At 56.4% G+C, this 22,282-nt stretch overlaps 1 protein-coding gene across 4 annotated transcripts in view; it reads right to left on the bottom strand.

Annotated features, from left to right (window-relative positions):
- Nucleotides 1–2,579: 2,579 nt before the first annotated feature.
- ZC3H7B (zinc finger CCCH-type containing 7B) overlaps nucleotides 2,580–22,282 on the bottom strand; it is a 36,410-nt gene continuing 16,707 nt past the window's right edge. The window contains exons 6-23 of one of the 4 annotated variants that reach the window (XM_019660599.1): nucleotides 21,515–21,595; nucleotides 20,623–20,679; nucleotides 19,443–19,485; nucleotides 18,613–18,806; nucleotides 17,954–18,275; nucleotides 16,905–16,963; nucleotides 16,034–16,196; nucleotides 14,559–14,720; nucleotides 12,719–12,924; nucleotides 11,797–11,897; nucleotides 10,647–10,828; nucleotides 9,268–9,353; nucleotides 6,937–7,070; nucleotides 6,707–6,812; nucleotides 6,464–6,572; nucleotides 6,059–6,192; nucleotides 5,780–5,943; nucleotides 2,580–5,426 (exon numbers count right to left, since the gene is read on the bottom strand). In XM_019660599.1, the coding sequence (XP_019516144.1) occupies nucleotides 5,180–5,426; nucleotides 5,780–5,943; nucleotides 6,059–6,192; nucleotides 6,464–6,572; nucleotides 6,707–6,812; nucleotides 6,937–7,070; nucleotides 9,268–9,353; nucleotides 10,647–10,828; nucleotides 11,797–11,897; nucleotides 12,719–12,924; nucleotides 14,559–14,720; nucleotides 16,034–16,196; nucleotides 16,905–16,963; nucleotides 17,954–18,275; nucleotides 18,613–18,806; nucleotides 19,443–19,485; nucleotides 20,623–20,679; nucleotides 21,515–21,595 (2,550 nt within the window). In that variant the 3' untranslated portion in view covers nucleotides 2,580–5,179. The remainder of the gene's footprint in view (nucleotides 5,427–5,779; nucleotides 5,944–6,058; nucleotides 6,193–6,463; nucleotides 6,573–6,706; nucleotides 6,813–6,936; nucleotides 7,071–9,267; nucleotides 9,354–10,646; nucleotides 10,829–11,796; nucleotides 11,898–12,718; nucleotides 12,925–14,558; nucleotides 14,721–16,033; nucleotides 16,197–16,904; nucleotides 16,964–17,953; nucleotides 18,276–18,612; nucleotides 18,807–19,442; nucleotides 19,486–20,622; nucleotides 20,680–21,514; nucleotides 21,596–22,282) is intronic. The other 3 variants (XM_019660600.1, XM_019660603.1, XM_019660601.1) reach the window with 3 other exon arrangements.

Below are 22,282 nucleotides of genomic sequence, written 5' to 3'. Positions count from 1 at the left end.
TTCAGGCAGCCTCGATTTGCAGGCTGGGGCTGAGGCTGGGCTGGTGCATTAACCATTCCTTGTTCCAAGAACCCTGTCGTGTGCAAGACCGGCTTACCACAAAGGTAGAGTGGGTAGGTGCCCGGAGTGTGATTTCAGAGGCAACAGGAAGTACCCTACATGTCTCAGAAATACCCACCTGCTGTGACACTTCATTCTTGGAGATTGGTTCCTGTGAGCTCTCTGCAGACCCCTTTGTACAATGTACTGAGCCTCCAAGACTGTGAAACAGTGCTTACTGCATACCTGGCACGGCCCAGACCTTGTGAAGAATTCAAAGTTAAATACCAAACCTGCCAGGCAAGTCCCTACCCTTAAGGACTTTATGCCATTGCTGGGTCAAGTGGCTAGGGAGGGCAGAGGTAGGGAGAGGTGAGGCCACATATAAGCCTGGGGACATCTGGAGGGGGCAAATGGCAGGTGTGTTGGGGTTGTCTGCACTTCTCGGGGTTCCTGGCTCAGAGGTCTTGCTATAGATGGCTCCCCTGGTCGGGGGGATATGTGGATGCAGTTTCTGGCAGAGCCCTCAAGGTTTTCTCTAGAGATGCAGAGCTGCCCTCACCTGCACCCCCAGGTCCCTGACAGTCACCCCTGCTGCCCAGGTGTCCTCTCCTTGCAAGCAGCTTCCCCAGAGGCAGGGAGGAGCCCACTGGGGTATGGTAGCGGTGGTGTGGTCACCGTGGCCCCTAGTCACAGGACCGAAGACTGGAAATGGGCCTGCATTCAATGACTGGGGGCTGCTCAAGCCAGTGCGGGCCCCTAAATGGAGGAAATGTCAGACACTGATCCTAAATATCTAGGTTACATAGGGGCATGGAGATGCACGTGTAAAATACAGTCGAGAGAAGAAGATGCAGGACAATAAGTGCATACTGATTACAATAATACAATCTTTTTAAGCCTCAGTTCCAGTGTCACCTCCTCCAGGAAGCCCTCCCAGGCTCCCCAGCCTGAATGAGGTGTCTTCTCTGGCACCTGGGGTGTCTGTCCCACCACTGCATGTCACATCATGCTACATTCTTCCCTGTAGGTCTGTGTCCCCTGGCAGATTGAAGATTCATGGGAAGCCACTATTCTTCAGTAATCTTGTATCCCCAGGATCTGAGACGGGGAGGCTGCTCAGTTAATGTTTACCAACCTGAGCTAAATGAGGACCAGAAGAGACTTAGGGGAATTTATGAGAATTGAAGAACTTAGTCCACCAGGTTATTTTACTCTTTGGCTTCTGAATTCAAGCGAGGTCCTGACGCAGGTTCACGATCTCTCCAACTTTAGGATGGGTCTGCACTTTTCTTTCGGGAACATCACCTTGTCATGCCACTTTGCCTTTTCACGGTGCAGCCAGGGGTGCCAAGAACTCCAGACATCAGCGCTGAAGGGACCTTTGCCCATCAGCCAGTTCCCAATGATTTTCGATCTTTCTTCGGTCTCCTTTCTGAGGGTCCTTGCAACCTTCATTGAACCTCTCTTGGCTGTAAATGTGGACACCAAACACGCAGGGTTGCTGTGGAGAACAGACGTCCTGCATCCAGTGCCTGGTGCACGGAAGGTGCTCAATTGAGTTGGCTGCTCTTACTCCTCTGGTCAGTTATGAAGCATCTGAGCCCCTACCTATTGCATACCAAGCCCAGATGATTCTGTCCTTAGAGTCGAAGTCACAGGGGTTGGACCTCAGCTCCTGGGGCCACTCTGTATCACAGTTTAAAGCTGTCCCGTGAGCCTGCTCATGAATACATGCAGCCCCTCCCATTAGGATCTCCCTCCATGACCTGCTACCACATACAATCCGAGATTTGAAAAAGTACCTCTCACCCCAGCAGGTACAGGTGTCCCCCACTGAGTTCCTGATCTAATACATGCTCTCCTTTTAAAGATGAGGAAGCCCGTATGACTTGGATCTCCCTTGTGCCCAGGGGAGGCTGGGTTGTAGTTGAGATATTCCAAAGCATGGCAAGGCCCCTCGTCTTTCTGTAAAAGCCACGCCTAGAAAGGGCATAGAGCCGGCCCTCTGGAACCCAGGATGGTGCAAGTGGTAAAGCAGGGAGGTGTGGGTACCGCTGGACGGTCATGCAGAGGGCCGAGAGAGGCAGGCTGCACAAAAGCCAGCAAAGGGGGCCGGCCGAGTGGCGCAATGGTGAAGAACTGGCTTGGGATGCCAGAGGGCCCCGGTTCGGATCCCACATATGAGGACCGGTGACACTGCCCTCCACACACACACAAAAAAAGCCAGCAAAGGGAAGAGCCAGCAAAGGGTGGCGACTGGGGCCGCTTGTGCAGAGCACAGCTTGTCCCTGTCAGCCGAGGTGCTGCCTGAGCCGGGGTCAGCTGAGCTGCCCTGTTTACACAGGGACACAGACCTGCCCCTCACCCCTTGGAATGTCTGCCTTGGGGCGTGCCCAGAGCCAGCCAGCTCTGCCCGGTGAGTATGAAGCAGCCTAGGTCCCGGGGCATGAGTGCCAGGCAGGGAGGAACAGGAGCGACACCTTGGGGACAGAGGTCAGAATGCACACGTTTATTTTCTAGAACAAAGGCTAAAAGAAGCAAGTTTCTTTCATTTTATTTTAAGAAGGACAAAAATTGTTATTAAAACATCTACATTATTATCAAGATACTAGACCTTATGAATATTTAATATTAAAGTGTGGTATTCTTAAAATTTTAATACACAGACATTTTAAAAGGAGCCTTAAATTGATTACTGCCCAGCTAAGAAATGCAGCAACCCTCTCTGTCCCACTCCAAAGGGCAAGGGACGCTCAACTCACATTAGGGGCCCCTGTCCCCCTCACTATGTTCCCCATGACATCTTGGCCCTGCCTGATGGCAGTGGGCACAGGCCCAACTCCACTCTGAGACTCCTGGTCAGAGTCACAGCTGAAATAATCACCCTCACCATTCGAAGTGTCCCCCTGTCCCCCACCCCCACCCTCCATCACCTCCGGCCACCTCTTGCTCGGGGATCCAGCTCTGGCCAGGCCAGGAAGGCCCAGACCCTAAGGGCCCCTGGTCAGATAACAGGATAAGAAAAAACCTGCGCTCTAATCTGGGAGACAAATGCCAATCGTTGTTTTTCCTTGAGCACTCTGGCTCTCTCCCCACTAGTCTGGGGTGGTCTGGAAGCTACCAGGCAGAGCTGGGCCCAGGCGGGGCTTCTGCCCCTGCTGCCCCAATCACCTCTGACCATGGCTACAGTCCCTAAAGCCTCACAAATGACTTGATGACTCCGAAAACCCCTCCTAATTACACCAGGATGGCTGCATTTTTCTGGCCAAATTCTTTATCTTTAGCCCTCATTAGAAGTGATTCATTGGATACCACACACATATATAATATTATATAGAGCGATATATTTAATACCTGTGTATATATGCATCACGGGGGCGACATATATACACACTAAAAACAAGGCTGGTGACGACAGACTGCAACACCACGGATCAGGGAAAACAAGTGTCATTGACATTCATGGCCACGGCCCCTACCTTGGGTGTGGTCTCTCCTCCCCTCCAGCCACACCACCAGCATCCAAACTGCAGTGCTGGCCTGCTGGGGGAAGGAGCAGGGGGGGGAGGGATGCATGCCACGGTTATTGGGGAAAGGTTGGGCAGTGGCAGCAAGAGGAACAGGGTTCTCTGCGGCCCGGGGTGCCCATCATCATATCGCACACTATCGATCCTTGCTTGAGGAGAAATAAGGGGTATTTATACTCTCCGTCTCACCCCCAACTCAGCCTTGAACCCCGGTTCCTTCCGGGGGGGGGCCCCACTTCTTGTGCCAATGGTGTGAGGCATTCTGGAATGTGTAGGGAACCAGGGAAGGCTGGGTCTGCCCACAGGGGGTGGGATGGAGAGGAGGGGACACACACAGACATCAGACGAGGGGGATGGGAGAAGGGCTTGGTGGGTGGGGGCAAGGGCTGGGAGTCAGCTGGGGTCCTAGGCAGCTGTTGGGGCCGGGGAGCAGGGAGAGACTGGGACAGATGGTCATAATTATATGTCCAGGTCTAGAGGGAAAAGGGTTTTGGAAAGGACCGAGCTGGGTCCCCAAGAAAGAAGGAGTGGCCCATGGTGCCCAGGGTCATACCCCTATTCCCCCATCCCTCATGCAGAATCTGAGCCTATGGGTGCCCTGCCCATGATCACCTCTCCCTGAGTGGCGTGGGGAAGTAACCTTTGCTGCTACACTCTCCACACGCTCCTCAGAAGGGGACTGTCCCTCCAAGGGTGCCGAGCCTCCCTTCCCCAGCTCCTGGGCGGCGCTGCCTGAGATCCCAGCTGCATCCAGAGGTTATCACATCCCTGCTCAGAGCCTGGACGCTCCGGCTGATGACCGGCCCTGAGTCTTCTGACCACAGTTTGCACCCCAGCTCTACCTCATGCCGTGGGCTGGAGACCCTGGGCAGGCCACTCCTCCCTTCTAGGCCTGTTTTCCTATCTGCCAAATGGGGGTTTGGGCTGGGTCATCTCCGAAGGCTCTGAGGATCTACAATCTATAGTCAGTGGCACAAGATGGAGAGGGGCTGGGCTGGTGGCCTCACTAGAGAGCCAGACTCCAGAAATCATCAAGTCCAGCCCCTCCCACTCTTCCAACCAGAGGGGAAACTGAGGCCTCAGAGAGTAAGTGAATGGTACAGTGTCCCCAGCTCCATTCTGGGGCTGCATTTTAAAGCTAACTGGGGACTCCTGCCCTCTGTTGTGTCCTGATCTGCCCCCAGGGAGGTGGGGGTGGGGTGAGGGCAGGGCAGGGAGAAGGACCATCCTGCTGCAGATTCAAGTGGGGACCCCAGGCTCCCCAGCCCTGAGCTTTGGGCCCCCTTTAGGAGCAGACAGAAGTTAAAGCTGTAGCTGAAGCTAGAGGGGTCAGCCAGACCCCTCCTTCCCCAACCAGGAGAGCAGGGGGGTGCGGAGGGGCTGCCCAGGGTTTCAGCAGGACGAGGACCCTGGGACCCCCTGGACTGCAGCATGTGCACCTGGGCTTGCACACGGGGCCAGTGGGGGCACACGGGATGGGTGGGGCCCCCGGGGCGGGGAGCTGCCTGGTGAGGGCGGCCCCCCACCCCCAGCCCTGGCCCTTCCACCAGGCCCTCTGTCCTCGCCCCGCCCCCTGACCCTAGGACTTCTCCCATGACCCAAACCTGGCCCTACTCCCCGGGGACAGTGGCAGCAGCAGGGACTTCCGGGGCAGCACCAGCGGCGTCGCCGTCCTCTTGCAGCAGGAAGTTGTATTTGCCAAAGTCGTCGTCCCGTGGGCACAGGAGCATGTCCTTGCGGGCCTTGGCCAGCTTCTGCTTCAGCACTTCGCGCCGATCCAGCCACTCATTGAGCTCCTCCTGCCCGTGAGCGCAACGGCACTTGTCCCCGTCGGGGCAGGTCTTGCCCTTTTGGAGCCTGTGGGTGGCACGAGGCTCACTGCCAAGCCCTGTGCCCTGTCCGCCACGGGCTGCCGGACCTTCAACAGGCCGCTATCCCTCCCCCAAGACGAGCCCCTCCCGGGAAGCCTCAGTCCTGCCGAGAGCTGGCATGTCCCAGCCTTCTGGAGCAGCTGACCCAGGGCTGCAAAGGAGTGGTCTAGCCAGGTCCTGCCCGCCCCCCTGCTCCTCACATCCAGCAGCTGTGTCTGATCACCGACCCCTCCCGCCCTGTGCGCCACCTCCAGGCTGAGGAGCCGGAGCTGGCCATGGCCTCCATCTCCTCAGGCTCATGGCCTGTTCACCCCCCAGCCCTGCCCTCCCCCGGAGCACCTGTCGCACAGCCGGAACTCGCCCATGGGAAAGCGGTAGGCCCAGCCGCTAGCGTCGCTGTCAGATGTGAAGACCTTCTCCTTATGCTTCTCGGACTGGATGTGCTGCTGCCACTGCTTCTTGCTGTTGCTGTTCTTGCCACAGAGCCAGCAGTGGTAGCCCATCTAGGGGCACAGCCACCGTGGGTGCCCGCTCCTCACACCCCTGCCCGGAGCCTGAGCCCATCCCCGCTGCCTGTCCTGGCTCCGACCATGGCCCTGACACGTGTGGGGACATTACCATGATGTCGGCGTAGTCTGTGGGCATCTGGATCTGCTTCTCCCCTTCCCGGGAACTGATTGGGGTCCCTTCCCCCGGCTTCCCTGGGTTGTGTTTCTTTAGCCACATGTCATAGGTCTGCTGCATGTCCAGGACTGGTGGGGAACAGGGGACAGAGTGCCTGGTGAGAGGGGACCCATCCATTCTGCCCCGTGACCCCCTGCTGGACCGGGGAGCTGGGGGCCTCCCAGGCCCTGCTGCTGGGCTGCCTAGTCAGCAAGAGAACCCGAGAGGGTGTGGCCTGGCGCACCTGGACAAGGGCCCGGGAGGCAAAGGGAGGTTCACTCAAGCAGGTGCTCTTGGGCCTGCTGATGAGCGGGGTGTCGGCAATGAGGGGACCCTGGCGGCCCTGCCCTGCCCGCTCACTCTTATTGTCCTTCATGAACGTCCACATGTCCCGCTCTTCTGGGCTGTGTGCGAAGGAGCAGTTCCCCACGTACTGGCACTTGCGGCCATTCTGCGCGTGGATGCAGAGCTGTGGCGGGGGCAAGGGGAGAGCCTGCTGAGTACCCTGGATTGTGTCACTGCCCCAGCTGGAGGGCAAGCGCTCCCGGAGCCCCATGGGGCCCCCACCCGAGGTCCCACTGCCACCCCACCCCCGGTGCTCACATCGTATTGCTGTGGGAAGTTGCGAATGGATGGCAGTGGCCTCACTGACACCCATTTCCTCTTGGCCTTGGACATCACCAGAAGGACCCGCCGCTCCTTGGTCCAGCTACAGGGCAGAGCAGGGGGCTGGTTAAGGAGGGTTTGTGACCTCCAGGGAGAGCCCGGCCCCCTCACCTGTGGTGCTCAGGTGGGTCCTCAGCCCGCCTGCGCCCCCGCCGGTGCCTGCTCACCAGTGCCGGGCCTTGGCACTGCAGTACTTGAGGTCTTTGTCAGGCTCCACCACCTGCCCATTTCTCCAGCACTGGCCGCACACAAACTTCATCTGCAGGTCAAAGGTGCTGGGCCCGTGAGCCCGTGGGGCACCCTGCAGGGGAGAGGGGCTGGTGAAGCTGCAGCACAGGGCTGAGGCCCTGGGGTCCATCACGCAGGTGGCCTCTGGGAATATTAGGGCTGCCCAGAGCCTTGGAATGGGCTGGTCCATTATCATTTACCAGTGGGAAGTGACCCCCCCACCCCAACTCTAGGCAGAGGCTCAGAGAGGTTACTAATCCAACCACAGGTATGTGGCCTGAGGACAGGGACCTGGCCTGAGACGGGTGTTCATTCTCCTTTGCGGGATGGCACAGCTGTGCCATGGGCAGTGGGCCTAAGCAGCTTCTACCCTGGCATCTGGTCCTCAGCCCCAGAGTGCCACTGGCTCTGCCCTCTGATGGTAAGCCATGACCAGGCCTGGCACAGAAGCTCTGTTCCCCAGCCAGGCCAGAGAGTAGCATCTTGGTGGGAAGGGTGGGGTCCCTGGCAGCAAGAGAGGGTTGAAGCCTGTCACGGCATCTTGGGCAGCTAGGCCTGCACTCATTCCTAGGGGCCCTGGCAGCAGACCTACGCAGGATGAAGCGGGGTTAGAGAGCTAAGGGCTGATGAGAACTCAAGTGTTCTCGCTTTAGAAGATGCTGCTGCAGGTCCAGCCTGAGCCCCTCAATGCTTCCCAGCCAGGCTCCTGGCCAGGAGTAAAAATAAACCACATGGGGGAGGAGGAGGGGAAAAGAGAACTGAACAGGCTTGGGAAAGAGGAAGGGAACAGCCAGAGGAGAGGAGAGAAGGGAAAAGGACAAGGAGCAAGGGGGCTTGGGAGGGAGAGGAAGGCCTAACGGGGCTGGGCAGCCCTGCTGACAGCCTGGGCCAGGCCTACCCCACCGGCCAGCTGGCGCCCTGCCACACCCAGGCTGGTCTCAGGAGCGGCCAAGGGCCCAGCCTTCACCCAAGTTGATCAGTGGGTAGGAGTGGCACGGGGAGGGAGCCGTCTCTCGTGTGTGGATGGCACGGAGGCCTCATGTCACAGTCACCATCTCCTGGGCCCGGAGACCACTCCTTCTGTCCCCACTGTCATTTTAAGTTACAATGACCCACTCCTGGGGTATGAGGATAAGGATAGCACGGGGCCAGTGAAGAGCAGGCCCTCAGCAAGCTGCAGCATGGCCAGCTCTCGTGAGCCTCACACCTACCTGGGGGATGGTAGGTAGGAGAAGGACTATGGTTCTATTTTATGGATGAGGAACCCTCAGGAGTGACAGGAATGGTGCAGGGTGGGAGGGAGCAGAGCAAGCTCTGGGCAAGATGTCAGAGAACCTGGGGTTTACTCCACTACGTGTGCCCCTGGGCACATCTCTACCATGCTCTGCACCCCCGTTTCGCCATCTGCAAATGCCACAGCTCACTTTCTCAGGACCAGGATGAAGATCAAGAGGGATGAAAGATGATACAATCAGTGGGTAAAAGTCTGAGGACTACCAGGATACTCACATGGTCTCAAGTATCTCCCCAAAAGATATTTATTAATTACAAAGGGGAGAAATATAACTTTACAGGAGAGAAACCTTCACAGTGGAGGCACCATTAATCAAGTTATCAAGCTATCACCAAAGGGACAAATCAGATGACGTGCCTCCTGATAAATGAACCAAGAACATGACATCATCACCCTGAGGTCTGAAGACCCATCAAGACAATCCAGATGAATGTGCCTTTCCCAAAGCAAGCGGCTCTTCCCAAATGTCAATGTCATGACAGACACAGAAAGACTGAGGAACTGCTCTGGTTTAAGGGGGCCAAAGAGACACAAGGGAGGAATGCAGTGTGTTACCTGGGATTTGGGGACCATTCACAAAATCTAAATAATAGTACACCAGAATCTGAACAATTACACCAACGTTACTTTTGTGATGTTGTAACTGTCCTGTGGTTATTATGTAAGAGGACGTCCTTATTTTTAGGATGTACACACTGAAGTATTTAGCAGTAAGAGGCACCATGCCTGCAACTTAACTCTCCAATGGTTCAGAAAAAAGTGTGCATATTTCTGTATATAGATGTATATGTGTGGATGTACATGTACACACACACACACAAAGTGTGAAATGTGGTAAAACGTTAACACCTGGGGAATCCAGAAAAGGTATATGCAAAGCCTTTGTACTATTCTTACAATTTCTGGTAAGTCTGGAATTATGTCCAAGTGAAAGGATGGGGCCTGATCTCACCCCCAATGCCAGCCTGGGCCTTACCAAGCCGCTGCTGGCCTTTCCGGCGTGGGCCTCCATCTGCTGCCAGTATTTCTTAGATTCCTGGACAATGTCTTCATGGGTCATGCCTGGGGAGGGTGGAAGCAGACACTAGTGTCCCTGACAGAGCTCAGTGGGGAGACAGGCAAGGGCCTGCGAGGTGCTGGTGCCACCCCAGGCCCAGGCGGAGGGGACCCTTCCCCAGAGAGGCCTGCCAGGGAAGACGCAGAGTGCGGGGAACTGCTCATCTCTGTGCCTATCTGTTCATCTGTGATTGGGACAGAGGCCTGCTCCAAGTCCTCTTTTGGCCCGTCTCCCTCCCTCCACCCTTGCCCCTCTATTCTCCACCCAATAGGTAGGGTGACTTCTAAAACATCTTGATCAGACCATACAATGCCACCCACTTAAAACCCTTCAGACTCTTTGCATCACATTTAGGACAATCCCAACTATTTATAACCTGGAGACTGTTACACACTTGGGTCCCTGCCCACCTCTCAGGCCTTATCTCTAACAGACTCCCCCCACCCACTCACCTGCCCACCGCCACCACCCAGGCGCTAAGCTGCTCTGTCCTCAGGGATAGTCTTTCTGTACCAAGTTTGCTCCTGCCTCAGGGCCGCCAGCTGTGCTGTTCCCTCTGCCTGGAATGCTGTCCCCGCCCTTCCTTGATCAAATGCCACCTGCTCAGAGGCCTTCCCCACCGTCTTACCCACACGCCCCATCCTGAATTCCCCTCCATTCCGTTGCTCTCCTTTACTTTCCTATTAGCACAGATGCACATCTGAAATTATATCATCCTGTTCCACAGCTCCAAGACATTGATTCTTAGATGTACCATTATTTTATGTTCCACACACACAAAAGAATGCTGCTAATTAAATTATGATGTGCAGCGGGGAGAAATGTGTGTCCTCAAACAGATGGAATACGGGATTTATTACCCACTTGTTATACTGTCTGCCTCGACCTCACTTACTCGTGCTAGTTCTCTGAGAGTAAGGACCTCACTGGTTCTTGCTCAGCCCCGACACAGAGCAGGTGCTCACTGAATCTGTTAGATGAGGATCTCACAGGTAAGCAAGTGGAGGTTCAGTGAGGGGATATGACCTACGGACGACCACCCAGGTAGCCAATGGAGCAGGAGCCCAGCTCTGCCTGCCTCTCCCTTCTCCGCATGTGCTCCCCTGGCAGTGCCCAGAGAGGGATCCCCCGAGCCTGGCAGCTCCCTAAGAACAGAGCCTTTGCATCCTCTGTGATGTCTAAGCACCGGCTCCTCTGGAGGTAGCCCACCAATCCCTGTAACCACCCTCCTCTGAACCCCTGGAGTCGCCCTCCACCTGCCATCAATCGGCCCATCCACCCCCAGCCCAGGCCCCCACCTGAGTACTGCTGCAGCAGCCAGACTTTGAGCTCGATGAAGCTGTGGGCGAAGTGGCAGCTGTCTTCCCGCAGGCAGCCGTAGCGGACCTCATGACGGCACACGTCGAATTGGAAGTGCTCCTGGAACTGGCGGATCTTAGAGTACTTGAGGGAGGTGGAGCGGACAATGTGCACCAGGCACCTGGGGGGACAGGGGCAGGGGCAGAATGCAGTCTGCAGCGCCCATCCCACCCCGACCATCCTGGTAGGGGACGGGCTTCTCCCTGGGTGCCTCCTGCCTTTTAGACGTTTCTGGAATGTGATGGCACAGTAGGTGAGAGCTAGGGGTCCCTACTCAGGCAGTCCTGGGTTAGAATCCCAGCTGATTGACCGTCCTCTGGCCTTAGTCTGGGGCCAGCTCAAAGATGGAGATGCCTGCAGGAGCAGAGCACCAGGTCCCACCTGCTACAAGGCTAGGAGAAGGGAGTGCCCATAGGGGGAGAAGGGGCATCTCCCTCAGGTTCCCCAGAGCGAGGCTCCAGAACTGGTCCTGCACCCAGAGGAATAATCATCGAGTACCTGCTCCAGGCCAGGAATTTTAATTACCCTCAGAGCAACCCCAGGACGCTGGGATCTCAACTGGCCGGATGAGGAAACCAAGGGTCACGGTGGTCATAAGACACTGACCAGCCCCTTGACCAGGCTGGGGCTTAGCCCCAGGTCTGTCTGACTCCATCATCCTCACTGGAGTAGAGCCAGGGGGTCAGAAGAGCAACGGTGAGTGCCTGGCTGACCCAGCCCCTCCCACTCACTGTGCAACGCCAATGTCACAACAGGGAGGACACCGGATGGGAGTCAGAGATGTGGCCTCCCACTTGCCTGATGAGCAAGCTACTTCCAAGCCTTAGCTTTCTCATCTGTACCACAGAGACAGTAACTTCGCTCTCACAGGACTGAGGGATCATCAAAATACCCAGGAGGACACTTGGAATATAACAGATGCTCAATAAATGTGGTCTGTCCTTTACAGGTGGATGCTGGGTCTGAGTCCCAATTCTGCCCCTTGCCTTAGGTCCACCTGCTGGCCTCATCTGCTCACCAGGCATCTGCCTGCACCAGGGGGACTTTCCTGGTGCCCCACCCCTGGGCCAGGCCTCAGGCCGCACTCACTTGTTGTTGTAAAAGCTGTGCTTGGCAGCCAGATTGGAGCAGACAGACGGAGAGTCCTTGGTGCCTTTGCTGATGATCCGGGGCTTACTGTCAAAGCAGATCTGCCAGGGGAGGGGGTGGGCTGGGACCCAGCATGGCCACCTGGGGCGGACACACTGGGTCCCTGCAAGTCCCGCCCTGAGTCACTGAGTTCATGGAGAGAGGAAGGGGGTCCCAGGGTCTGTGGCACCTGCCTCTCTGTCTGAGGCTTACAGGTCACCTGGGCCTTGGGCCCTCGCTGATCCTGCTCCTCCAAATGCCTGGGGCAGGGGTTACTCCATGCCTCTGAACCTCAGTCTCCTCAACTGTAAACTGGGGATAGCCACACCTGCTCTGTCCCACAGGGTCATTGTGAAACTCAAAAACAAAGCTCAAAAAAACAGAACTGCCAGTGCTTTGTAAAAAGTACATGCAGACGCCTGTTGGGGAGCTGTGATTCCCAGGCCGCTGGCTCCGAGTTGGCCCGCTCTGAGTCAAGAGGGAAGGCTGGCTGTGCGATGGGTCGGAGTTGGGCTAAGCAGCACCAAACCAGGGAAGGGGGCAGGGAGGCCCAGCGGGCATGAAGCCAGCATGGCTGGACGAGGAGGTGTAGGGAGGATGGATGAACACCAAAGCACCTGGTGCCGAGCCTGGCTTAGGGTGGCCGTAAGGAAACAGCAGCTGTGATTATTTCTTTCTGGCCTCAGTTTCTACCTTCACAAAATGAGGAAGCTGGATAGCATCTGGGCTCTAGCCTGCCAGGATCCTCTAAGCCTAGCTTTCTAACGGTTCAAGGACCTACTGATTCTGGGGTCAGGCGTCCAAAACCCACCGGTTCCACGATGAAGTGAGCCAGGGAGCCCCCTCCCAGTCCTCATCTGTGCCATTGACCGAGCGCAGGTACCTCGCAGAGGAAAGTGAAGATGCCTTGGTGCTCCTTAAGGAGCTTGGCAATGGTGAGGCTGCCACGCTTGACGCCCCCCAGCGGGTCAAAGAGCAGGTCGCGGTTGAGGGTGCCTTTCCGCTCCTCGGTCCACACGTCGATCTCCTCCTGATGGTAGGCGAAGGTGCAGTTATCCCCGTACTTACAGTCCTGCTTGTTAATCATGTCTGCAAAGAGGCAACAGGACACACGTTCTGCCAGGCAGGACGGCAGCCCGCAGTGCCCCCACAACCACAGCTGCAGCCCAGGGGGGCCAGCTACCACCCAGAGGGGCTACCAACCACCAGGCGGGGCTAGGGCTCATCTCTGACACGGTGGGATGGTGGCCCGTCGACCACAAGGACATGGGAGGGGCAGCACCGCAGAGCTCCAGGGAAGCCCTCCCCAAGCCAGGTCCCTTCACTGCTCTACACTTGGGGGTGCTGAGAGGATGTGCCCCTTTATCTGCAAAGCATGGCCATTCGGTTCCACTGCCCCACAGGGATGCCTTGTGTGGGTCAGGCAAGATCGGAGATGAAAAGGGTTTGGTAGAGTGAGCATACAAGCTTCTAACTAAGCACGAGGGGCTGTATTATTATCGTTATTATTATTTACCAGGAAAATCTGGTGAGAGCCTGGGCCTTGGCATCCAGCTGGTTGAGCTGGGACGCCATTACTCCTGAGCCTCAGCTATCTGTCCACAAATGGTGAACCCCAAGTCCTTATGAAGATTCAGTGAGATAATAACTAAAACTCCTGGGAGCCGAGGAGTTGGGAGGGCAGACAACCTGGAGACCTGCCATTTCCTGGGGGTGGGAACTGTTTTTCTTTTTTTTCTCCCCCTCCCTCTGCCAGGCTGCAGGCACATGAGGACGAGCAGCTGCGCGCCTGGTGATCGCCACAGACTGTACTCTGTGCTGTGACCAGCGCTGCCCTGGGGGAGCCTGCAGAAAAGGGCTTCCCTGATGCAGGCGCCGCTTGGAGGAGCAGCAGAGGACAACTGAGTTCACAGAGCACAGCACGTGCAGAGGGGTCATGGCTCGGCTGATCTGAGGAACAAAGGGCACATGTAGAATTTAGACTTCATGCACACTGGCCAGGGGATGCTGCTGGAGGCCTTCGAGCCCACAGGTGACATGTCCTTAAGATCCTGCTGGGAAGACAGTGAGCTGGTCCAAAAAACCTGGTGGGCCACTGTCACAGGCTGCATTAGGGGACAAAGGCAGAGTCTGGGGAGGGCTCCCAAAGCCCGTTTCCTCACCCAGAGTTGCTGTGAGGATTCGTGATGGTCAGTACAAAAGAGTGACATTACAAAGCACTTAACAATATCGTCACTGTCATGTATTGCCATGTAGACTGCACCAAGACACTTGGTCGGGGAACAGAAGCAAATAAGGTACATGCTAACTGTCCATTAAATACCAACCCAAATGACAGGAGCCAGAAGTGAGAACAATGGCAACAGAGTACTCTTAAAAAGCTAACATTTATCAAGCCCTTACTACGTGCCAGTCCTATATGCTTTACATGGATTCTTTCCACAGCCTTCCAACAGCCCTTTGGGACCTACAGCGGTAACAGAAGCTAGCTCTCCAGGAACTGTCTGATCCTCGCACTTGAGAGCTCCAATGAACATCCCGAATGTTCCCTCCTGTCTACAGAGCTGGTTGGGGTGGGAGATGCTCATTCTGATGTGGGAATTCATCCTCGATGGGCCACACCTGTTCTATTTGTCTCACTGTGATGAGGAGCAGGGAAGCAGTTGGGCAGAAGAAGAGCAAGGCCCTGGCTGTGAGGGCTGCCCCTGCCGCAGCCCACCCACCTTTGCACAAGTAGTAGGACCCCACGAAGCTGGTCTTGGTGGGCCGGGGCCGGATTCGCTTCCAGGTCTGGTCCTCTGAGCTCCGGAGCCGGCCAAGCAGGATGTCCCGCTTGCACTTGTGCTCAAGGCCCTCTCGGTAGGTGTAGTCACCTGCCCTGGGGCCTGTGGGTGCAGGGTGAACAGGGACTGTGATGCCGGAAGCAGAACCGAAGCATGATGGCTGCTGACGGGCCCAAGCAGTGGGAATTGGCCCCCCCTGCCTAAAAACCTACCTCCTTCACCTGGGCTTCCCGCCACACCCTCCCCTGCCATATGCTCCCTGGAGGGCCTGGGTTAAGGGGAGGCCCTTCAAGGAGCCCCTTCTCAGCACCCATCCCCTTTCTACCACCCTGACTCCCTAGCAAGCCTGACCATTTCAACGTTTCCTTAGGATGAAGGCTGTGCCTGGCAGAGAGCAGCCCCTCACAAGCGCTCACCCCTTTCTTTACTTGCCCTGGAAAGTCATTGCCCGGATTCATCCTCCCTCTCCTGCTCCTTCTCTTCCTGGTCCTCTCAAATCTTCTGACCAAGGGCCTCCTCTTCCCAGACAATGAGGTGGGGGTGGGAGGGCTTCCCCAGCACAGGGGGCAGTGAGCATGTGGCTCAGGGAGGCAGCATGAGATCCACCCATGCAAGGAAAGACTTCCTCGCGGGCACAGCCATCCAACAAGGTGGCATTCTACTCCTCGCCCCACAGGTCCACGGAGCTCTGGTGGGATGACTCTCAGTCAAGGGTGACATGTATGCCCGGGGGGTGGGGGGTATAGAGGGAGGTCTTACAGTAGGTGGATGACAGCAACTGGATGACCTCTAAGGTCCTGTCAACTCCAACAGCCCTGAGATGGAATTTTAACCCTGGGATCCTAAGAGAATATCATTCTAAAACCTCAGGACTGTGGAATTCTAGCAAATGAAACGCCATGAATCTTAGAGTCTAGAATTCTAAGAGTCTAGATGTGCTGAAAATTATCTACCAACCTTGGGCACCTATTTTAAACTGCTTCTACTGTCTCCGTTGGATTTGGGGGCTGGGAGACAAAGAACTATTAATACATTTCCCAGAGTCCTTTGCCACCTGAGTTCTGAGCAACATTTGAATTCACCCAGTGAGATGCACTCAGTGGACTGTGAGGTGGAGCATGGAGGGAGGTACAGGCTGCATTTCCTCTGGCAGATGTGTTTTGTAGCAGCCGGCTGGACTCTGCATTCCATGACAAGTTACCAGCCTCTGGGCAGTGCCCCCCGCCCCCTTTCCAGCAGTTTTGAAAGCCTCAGCTCCCATATTATATCCTTGTCTGCTCAAAATCCCTGAAGGGGCTCCTGTTTCCCGCACTCATCTCTGACTGGTACACTAGTGTTATGTCACTCTGGGATTCTACTCCCCTGAGATACCCGGCATCTCTGGGCAGAGGTGGAGTACGAAAGTGTGACATTACCTGTTTTGGGGTAGCAGAGCTGGCAGGCCTGCTTGAACTCGTGGGTGGCAGCCAAGGGGTTCTTGATGAGCAAGGCGGTATTGGGCATGGAGGGCTCTGGCTGTGACAGGAGGAAGTTGGCCATCTGGGGCACTGGACGATGGCTGGAGCCACTGGGGCCAGCCTGGGCACCAGAGGTGGGGGGCTCTATGACACCCCTTCATCCCACCCAAGGGCAGAACTGTAGCCCAAGAGCCTCCCTCTTCCTTTACCCTCCCTGCCGGGGCGCTCCTTATAACATGATCCAAGAATCCAGAACATCAGGACTGGACCGGCCTAGTGGGCTGCATGAGTGACAGTGATCTTGGCCCAGAACCTTTCCTTGAGTGGAAGCCCAACATGAAAGCAGAGAAATCGGGGCCTATGCACATGCCCTCACCAACCCACAGCCTCTATCTCCCAAGCCCCCACAGCATCAACCGATGGGGAAGAAGGCAAGACTCAGAGAGGTTAGGTGACTTCCCTAGTGTCCAGGCTGAGGCATGAGTTCAGACCGCGTAACTCCTGGTCAAGTGCTCTCCTGCACTCAGAATCTGGCTGAGTCCTGAGACCAGGGATGTTATTGACCCTGGAGAAGTTACGTAGCCCCTCTGAGCCTCAATGTCCTCATCTATCAGACCCTGGTATCCTCTGCTCACCCTCCCAGCACGCGGCTCACTTTGGAAGATAGACAAGGCTACCTCTGGTCTGCTCTAAAGGGGCCCCTCCTTGGGGGATGCAGCCCCTTGTCTCAGGCAGAGGGCTCACCCCTACTCTGGAGCCCACAACCACTCGCCCTCCAACCCAGGAGGGCATGAGGCGCCTGGTCACTGACCCTCGCCAAATCACTCACCGAGGGGGCTGGTTTCTGAGTACCACTCGGGGAACGATGGTCCTGTGAGTTGGTATCTTCTGGGCAAGGAGAAGACACAGAAGGTCACTGCCCTGTTCTGAAGGGCAAGAGAGGCCCTCCAAGGACTTTTCCCTCCGCATTTCTATTCCGGAGAAGCCTCCCAGGTCACACATCCTCTCCTATTCACGCTGATCCCTTAACCCTACACCCATGGCCGCTGCCCAGTGACAGAGAAGCGTCCTAGCCCGAGCATGTCCACCTGTGCTCATACTTTCCGCACCCCCACTGTCCCCAGGACAAAGCGAAAGCTCCTCAGCTTGGCTCACAGGTCCTCGGAGAGCAGCTCAGGTCTCCAAGGCCTCAACTGGCCCTCCCCTCTGGCTGACCGCTCTACTTATCCGCCTGTCCCTTCCTCACGCAGCCTGTGCCATGCTGGTCTTGCTGCTCCCTCTGCTGCAGATGACCTTCCTCAAGACCCCGCTCAGCCATCACCTCCTCTGGGAAGTCTCCCTTGGCCCCAAGGCTGCGTGACACCCCTTCTGCCGCCCCATGACTCCCCATCAGCCATGAGCGCCCTACACTAGATCTGACTGGAAAGCTAGTACTGTAAGGGCTCAAATGGGCCTGTATCCTCTCTGGGTCCCTGGCACCCAGCTCAGAGCGCTGCTGAAGGAGCCCATGGCCTGACAGCCCTTCCCCACGTTCAGGATCATCCCATGGGATCCCACCAGCCTGGCTACCCCAGGGCCCTGGCAGGCTGGGCAGAGCGCACCAGGCTGCAAGTCTGGAGGCCTAGCCTACCCCAGCATTGCTGTTTGATCTTGAACGAGACACCAGCCCCTCAGGCTTCGGCCCCACAATGTGCCGAGCACTGCAGGAGACACAGCAACTCAGAAGATGTGGCCTTGGACCATGATGGGGTGGAAGGACCTGGGCTTTGGCAAAACACAGTTGTAACCCCAACTCCAGTCTGCAGATACTGTAGAGGTGACGGCACTTTGCAAACCATCAAGGGGGTGGGGGATAAACCAAGCCCATCCAGGCCTCACCCATGAAGGAGTTGGGCTTGTCCATGGAGCCCCGGGCCGACCCGAAGCTGTCCAGGGCGTCCAGCCGGGTCTCTGAGTATGGCAGCAGGTCCAGGGAATCCAGTGCAGAGCCCGGGGGGTCGAGGGCATCCAGCACGGAGGCAGCCAGCTTCTTGGAGGGGTCCATGACAAGGCCAAAGGAGGCGGGGGGCAGCGGGCTGGAGACGGGGATGGAGCCGCCTACCACGGGTGGCAGCAGCGGGGTCCCGCCGGGAAACACGGGTATCAGCTGGGGCAGCTCGCTGGGCACACTGCTGCCAGGCAGGCCACCCTGGACCAGAGACTGCAAGGTGGGGAACAGAGGGAGAAGTTGAAGGAGAACTTGACTGCCGGGTCTGGGCACAGTTGGACACTGCGGGCAAGCCGGCCCCTCTGTGCCTCAGCCCCGGCCTGTCCCATGGCACGTAGCCAGGATCTCTACCGTCCCTTCCGGCTGCCAAGCCTGCAGCTTCACGATTCTATCCCCAGCAGGTTCCCTTCCCTCCCAAGGCCTCAGTGTCCCCATCTCTGACATGGAGATGGGGCCTTCCTTCCCCCCGTCGTGGGACGTGAGGATGATGTGGTGGGGTCTTAGGTGGAAGAGGGGTTCAGAGGAGCAGAAGGACAGCAGCATGGCTCACCAGTGAGTCCAGGAGAGTATCAAGCTCAGGACCAAAGACGTCCCCATCGGAGAAGTCATCCAGGCCCTCGGTGCTGGGGAGGGCCCTGCTGCCGCTGTCCAGGGGGGCCAGCAAGTCCAGAACGTGAGGGAACAGGGGCATCATAGGGGTAGAGGGGAGGGGGGCTGGGGAGCCTCGCAGGTCCACGTAGCAGTCTGTGGAAGGAGGGTGTAGGCTCAGTAGCCGCAAAGGGTTCTGCTTGGTGGGAGTGGGGAAAGTGGCCCAGAGACCTGGGATCCTCATCCAGTACATTCCGCCCTTTCTCCAGCTCCTGCCGGGAACCCTGCCGGGCCCACTGGCCCGACCCCATTGGCAGAGGCTCAGTCATAGTGAAGGAAGACCGTCACAGAGCGGGAGAGGGTCCTTCAGTCCCACAGTACATCCCTGATGGGCCTGGCTCAGTGCTACAAATCCTGCCTCTGGGGTAAGCAGTGCCCTCTCTAAGGGACAGTTTTAAAGTGACTTTTCCTGGAAGCCAGTGAGGAAGAGGAGAGGAGGACTCTGAGAGAAGTGGACTCCCAGTGGGGCAGCCAGCCTGGAGTGGAGGACAGGGGACCAGCTACCCCACTATGAGGCCGGCCCCGCCCTCCCAGGTGGGAGGTGCTCTCCCCTTCCTGTAGGGGTCTTTTCCTGAACTCACTATTTGCTTTCACAGTCCCCAGGGCAGGGAGCCCTCAGGAACCCCTATCTACAGGGCTGGGTCTTACCTCATCTGACCTCTCAAGGATCTTGGGGCTGAGCCCTCCCCTGTGCCCCATCTCCACCCCGTCCCCTCATATCAGGGACATTACCTGTTTCAATGTCATCTATGGACCCCAATCCATTGGAAGTTCCCTGTGGAGAGGAAGATCATGGCAGGTAAGGCAGATGTAGGCTGAGCACCATTACTGTTGGCAAGAGGGAAGGAGGGCCCTACACAGTCCCCTCCGGCCATCCTAGCCTCCTGCTGTTCTTCTCACACAGAGTCCTCTCCTGCCTCAGGGCCTTTGCACTGGCTGTTCCCTCTGCCTGGTTCCTCAGACCTCCCTATGGCTCATCCCGCAGTTCCTTCAGGTCTTTACCCAAGTAAGTGTCTCCACCTCACTGAGGTCTTCCCTGCTCCCTGTTTAAAACTGTGAGCCCCTCCCAATAGCCCCAGCTCTTCCCAGCCCCCTTCTCTATAGTGCTGATCACATTTTGTTTACCTTTTATTTTTTCACGCCTGATAGCTCTGGCCCAGTGGCCAGCCCAGGGCCAAGAAGGGGTTGCCTGGGAGCATGGTGAGTAAATGAATGAAAGTTTCCTAACGTGCTGCAGCTGCCTTGCTGTGTGACACTGGCCAGGCCCCCTGCTCACTCTGTGCCTCAGTCTCCCCTTATGTACAACGAGGAGGCAGAACACCGTCTCCATTAGCACTTAGAGCCTGTTCCTCATCTTCCAGAAAGCCTCAAAGTCCACTGATGAGTTCCTGTGTGGTGAGTGGTGGGGGTCCTGTGTGTGCTGGGCTCTGCCACCACCCCCACGACAAGGCCTGGGTGGTCTGGTCCCAACTGCCTTTCTTTCTACTTCCTTACCCCCGCCCTTCTTGCTGCCATTGTTTTGTCTCAGGGGCCTACAAGTGAGGCTACCCTTGACAATTCCCCTGAAGTAACCATTCCTACCACCAGCAGCCACGGCTTGTTCCCACACTTGCCCCTGTGGTCACAGGAGGCACCTCTTAGGAGGTAGAAAGCTGTGCGCCCGGAGCTGTCCTCATGAGCCTGACTCAGGTCCAGGCTGTCAGTCACCCCCCAATTCCCAGGGCAGGTGCCGGGCTCACAGCAGTGGGAACAAGGATAGATTGAGCCCAACCCTTCAGTCTGATGCCCCGTACCCACTGCCTGACGTCACTTATACCCCAGAGAGTGAATTCAAAGCTCTCACGATGGATGAAGCACGAGATGTTGCTCCTGGAAATGGGGAGGGAGGCTTGGGGTCCAGGCCCCACCCTACCTGATCTGCCACACCAGCCGCAGTGCCATTACTGAGCAGAGAAAAGGTTTCCAATTCCTGCCAGAGATTGGAGAGAGGTAAGAAGAGATGAAGATTCTGGAAAGATGCTCAGGGTCCCATTAGCCAGGGCAGCAGAGGGGCCCCAGCACAAGTGGTTAGGGTCTGTGGTGTCCTCCAAGGCTCCCTGCCCCCAGGCCTGCCACAAGTCACCTGCACTGTCCCTCTGGGTCAGATTCGGGTGTTTTGTACCTATAACCATGACCTGAACAACGAACTTGCAAGCACATGTTCCTACTATGTGCCAGGCACTGTTCCAGCTGTCATCTCATGCTCTCATTTTGATCCTCCTATGAACCCTCTGAGGTGGGCATGGTATTCCACGTTCCAGGTACAGAAAACAAGGTGGAGAGATAGCTAAGCTGCTCAAGGTCACAGCAGACTTTAGAGCCACACCCTTTCCTACATGCAGCTTCTTGGCACACAGTAGGCACTAGATAAATATACATGGATTTGAATGAGCCAAACAGATACCAACATTTCAAATAGTCATCATATGGGGCTATTTGAAAACATAGGGCTGAAGGACGCCAGTGTCAACTCAGGCTGTCTCCTGGGTACTGAAGTTGGCCAAGGCAAGGAGGGAGTGGGTTTTAACTGCTGGTATCCAAGGTGAGCTGGAAGCTTTTGTCTGCTCTTTCCTTTCCCAAAAGGTTCTGAAAGTCATTCTAGGGCTTTCAGCCAAATACAGGGAAGTTCACCTGCCGTCCATCACTCCCCTGTCCTGGCCTGGCTTTGGCCATCCTCATGCACTTCTCCCAAAGGTGCCTGGTCCCCTCTTCAGATCCCCCCATCTCCACTCCCACCCACTCCCCAGCACCCAGAGCCCATCTACCTGGGGCCTCTTATACGCCTTCCGAACTCGTAGTCCAAGCTTCTGAGCCAGCTCCTGACCAAGCTGAGTTACACTTTCATCCTGGGAAGGTAACACACAGAGAGGAGCTGGTTAGTCAGCCTGGCTCCCGCAGCGCTGCTGACGGATACCTTGTGCAGCCCTGCAAGGCGGCCCACCCTCACCCCACATCACGGACCAGGGAGTGAGGCCCCGGAAGGGCTCACTGGCTGCCTAATCACACAGCTCGAGCATGGTGGGGCTGGGACCAGAAACTCATGCCTCTCTTTTTCCTTTTATTGTGTGGGGGGGAAAGAGTAATATTTGTTTATTTGTTTATTTATTTATTATTTTTTTAGCTGAGCAGCAGCTCAGCTTGGGCCCATGTGGGTATCGAACCAGCGACCCTATTGCTCAGAGCTTGCACTCTTGAGCAAGCTCTTAACCAACTGAGCCACTCGGTTGGCCCAAAATTTGTTTAATACTATCTCTTTATTTCCATAATTCAGCAAGCAGTAGTGTCACTGTGAAAGGCTGAAATGGTAGAGAGAGAGCAAGTGCTCTCCTGAACCACCCTAGGCTCCTCCCCAGAGGGAGCACACCTTGTGGGTCTGACATATTTCCCTACAGATCTTTTTTAAGAATTTAGACATGTATATGAACCTACAAAGGATGTTTAGTTTGCTCTGAGGGGATTTTCCTTCTTTCTTTTTTTTTAAAGATTTTATTGGGGAATTGGGGAATTGAGGGAGGGGAACAGCGTTGGGGAAT

Source organism: Hipposideros armiger, unplaced genomic scaffold (assembly GCF_001890085.2).
Source record: "Hipposideros armiger isolate ML-2016 unplaced genomic scaffold, ASM189008v1 scaffold_321, whole genome shotgun sequence".
Lineage (NCBI taxonomy): Eukaryota > Metazoa > Chordata > Mammalia > Chiroptera > Hipposideridae > Hipposideros > Hipposideros armiger.
Note: the sequence above shows the minus strand (reverse complement) of the source record. Positions and strands in the feature narration are given on the sequence as shown.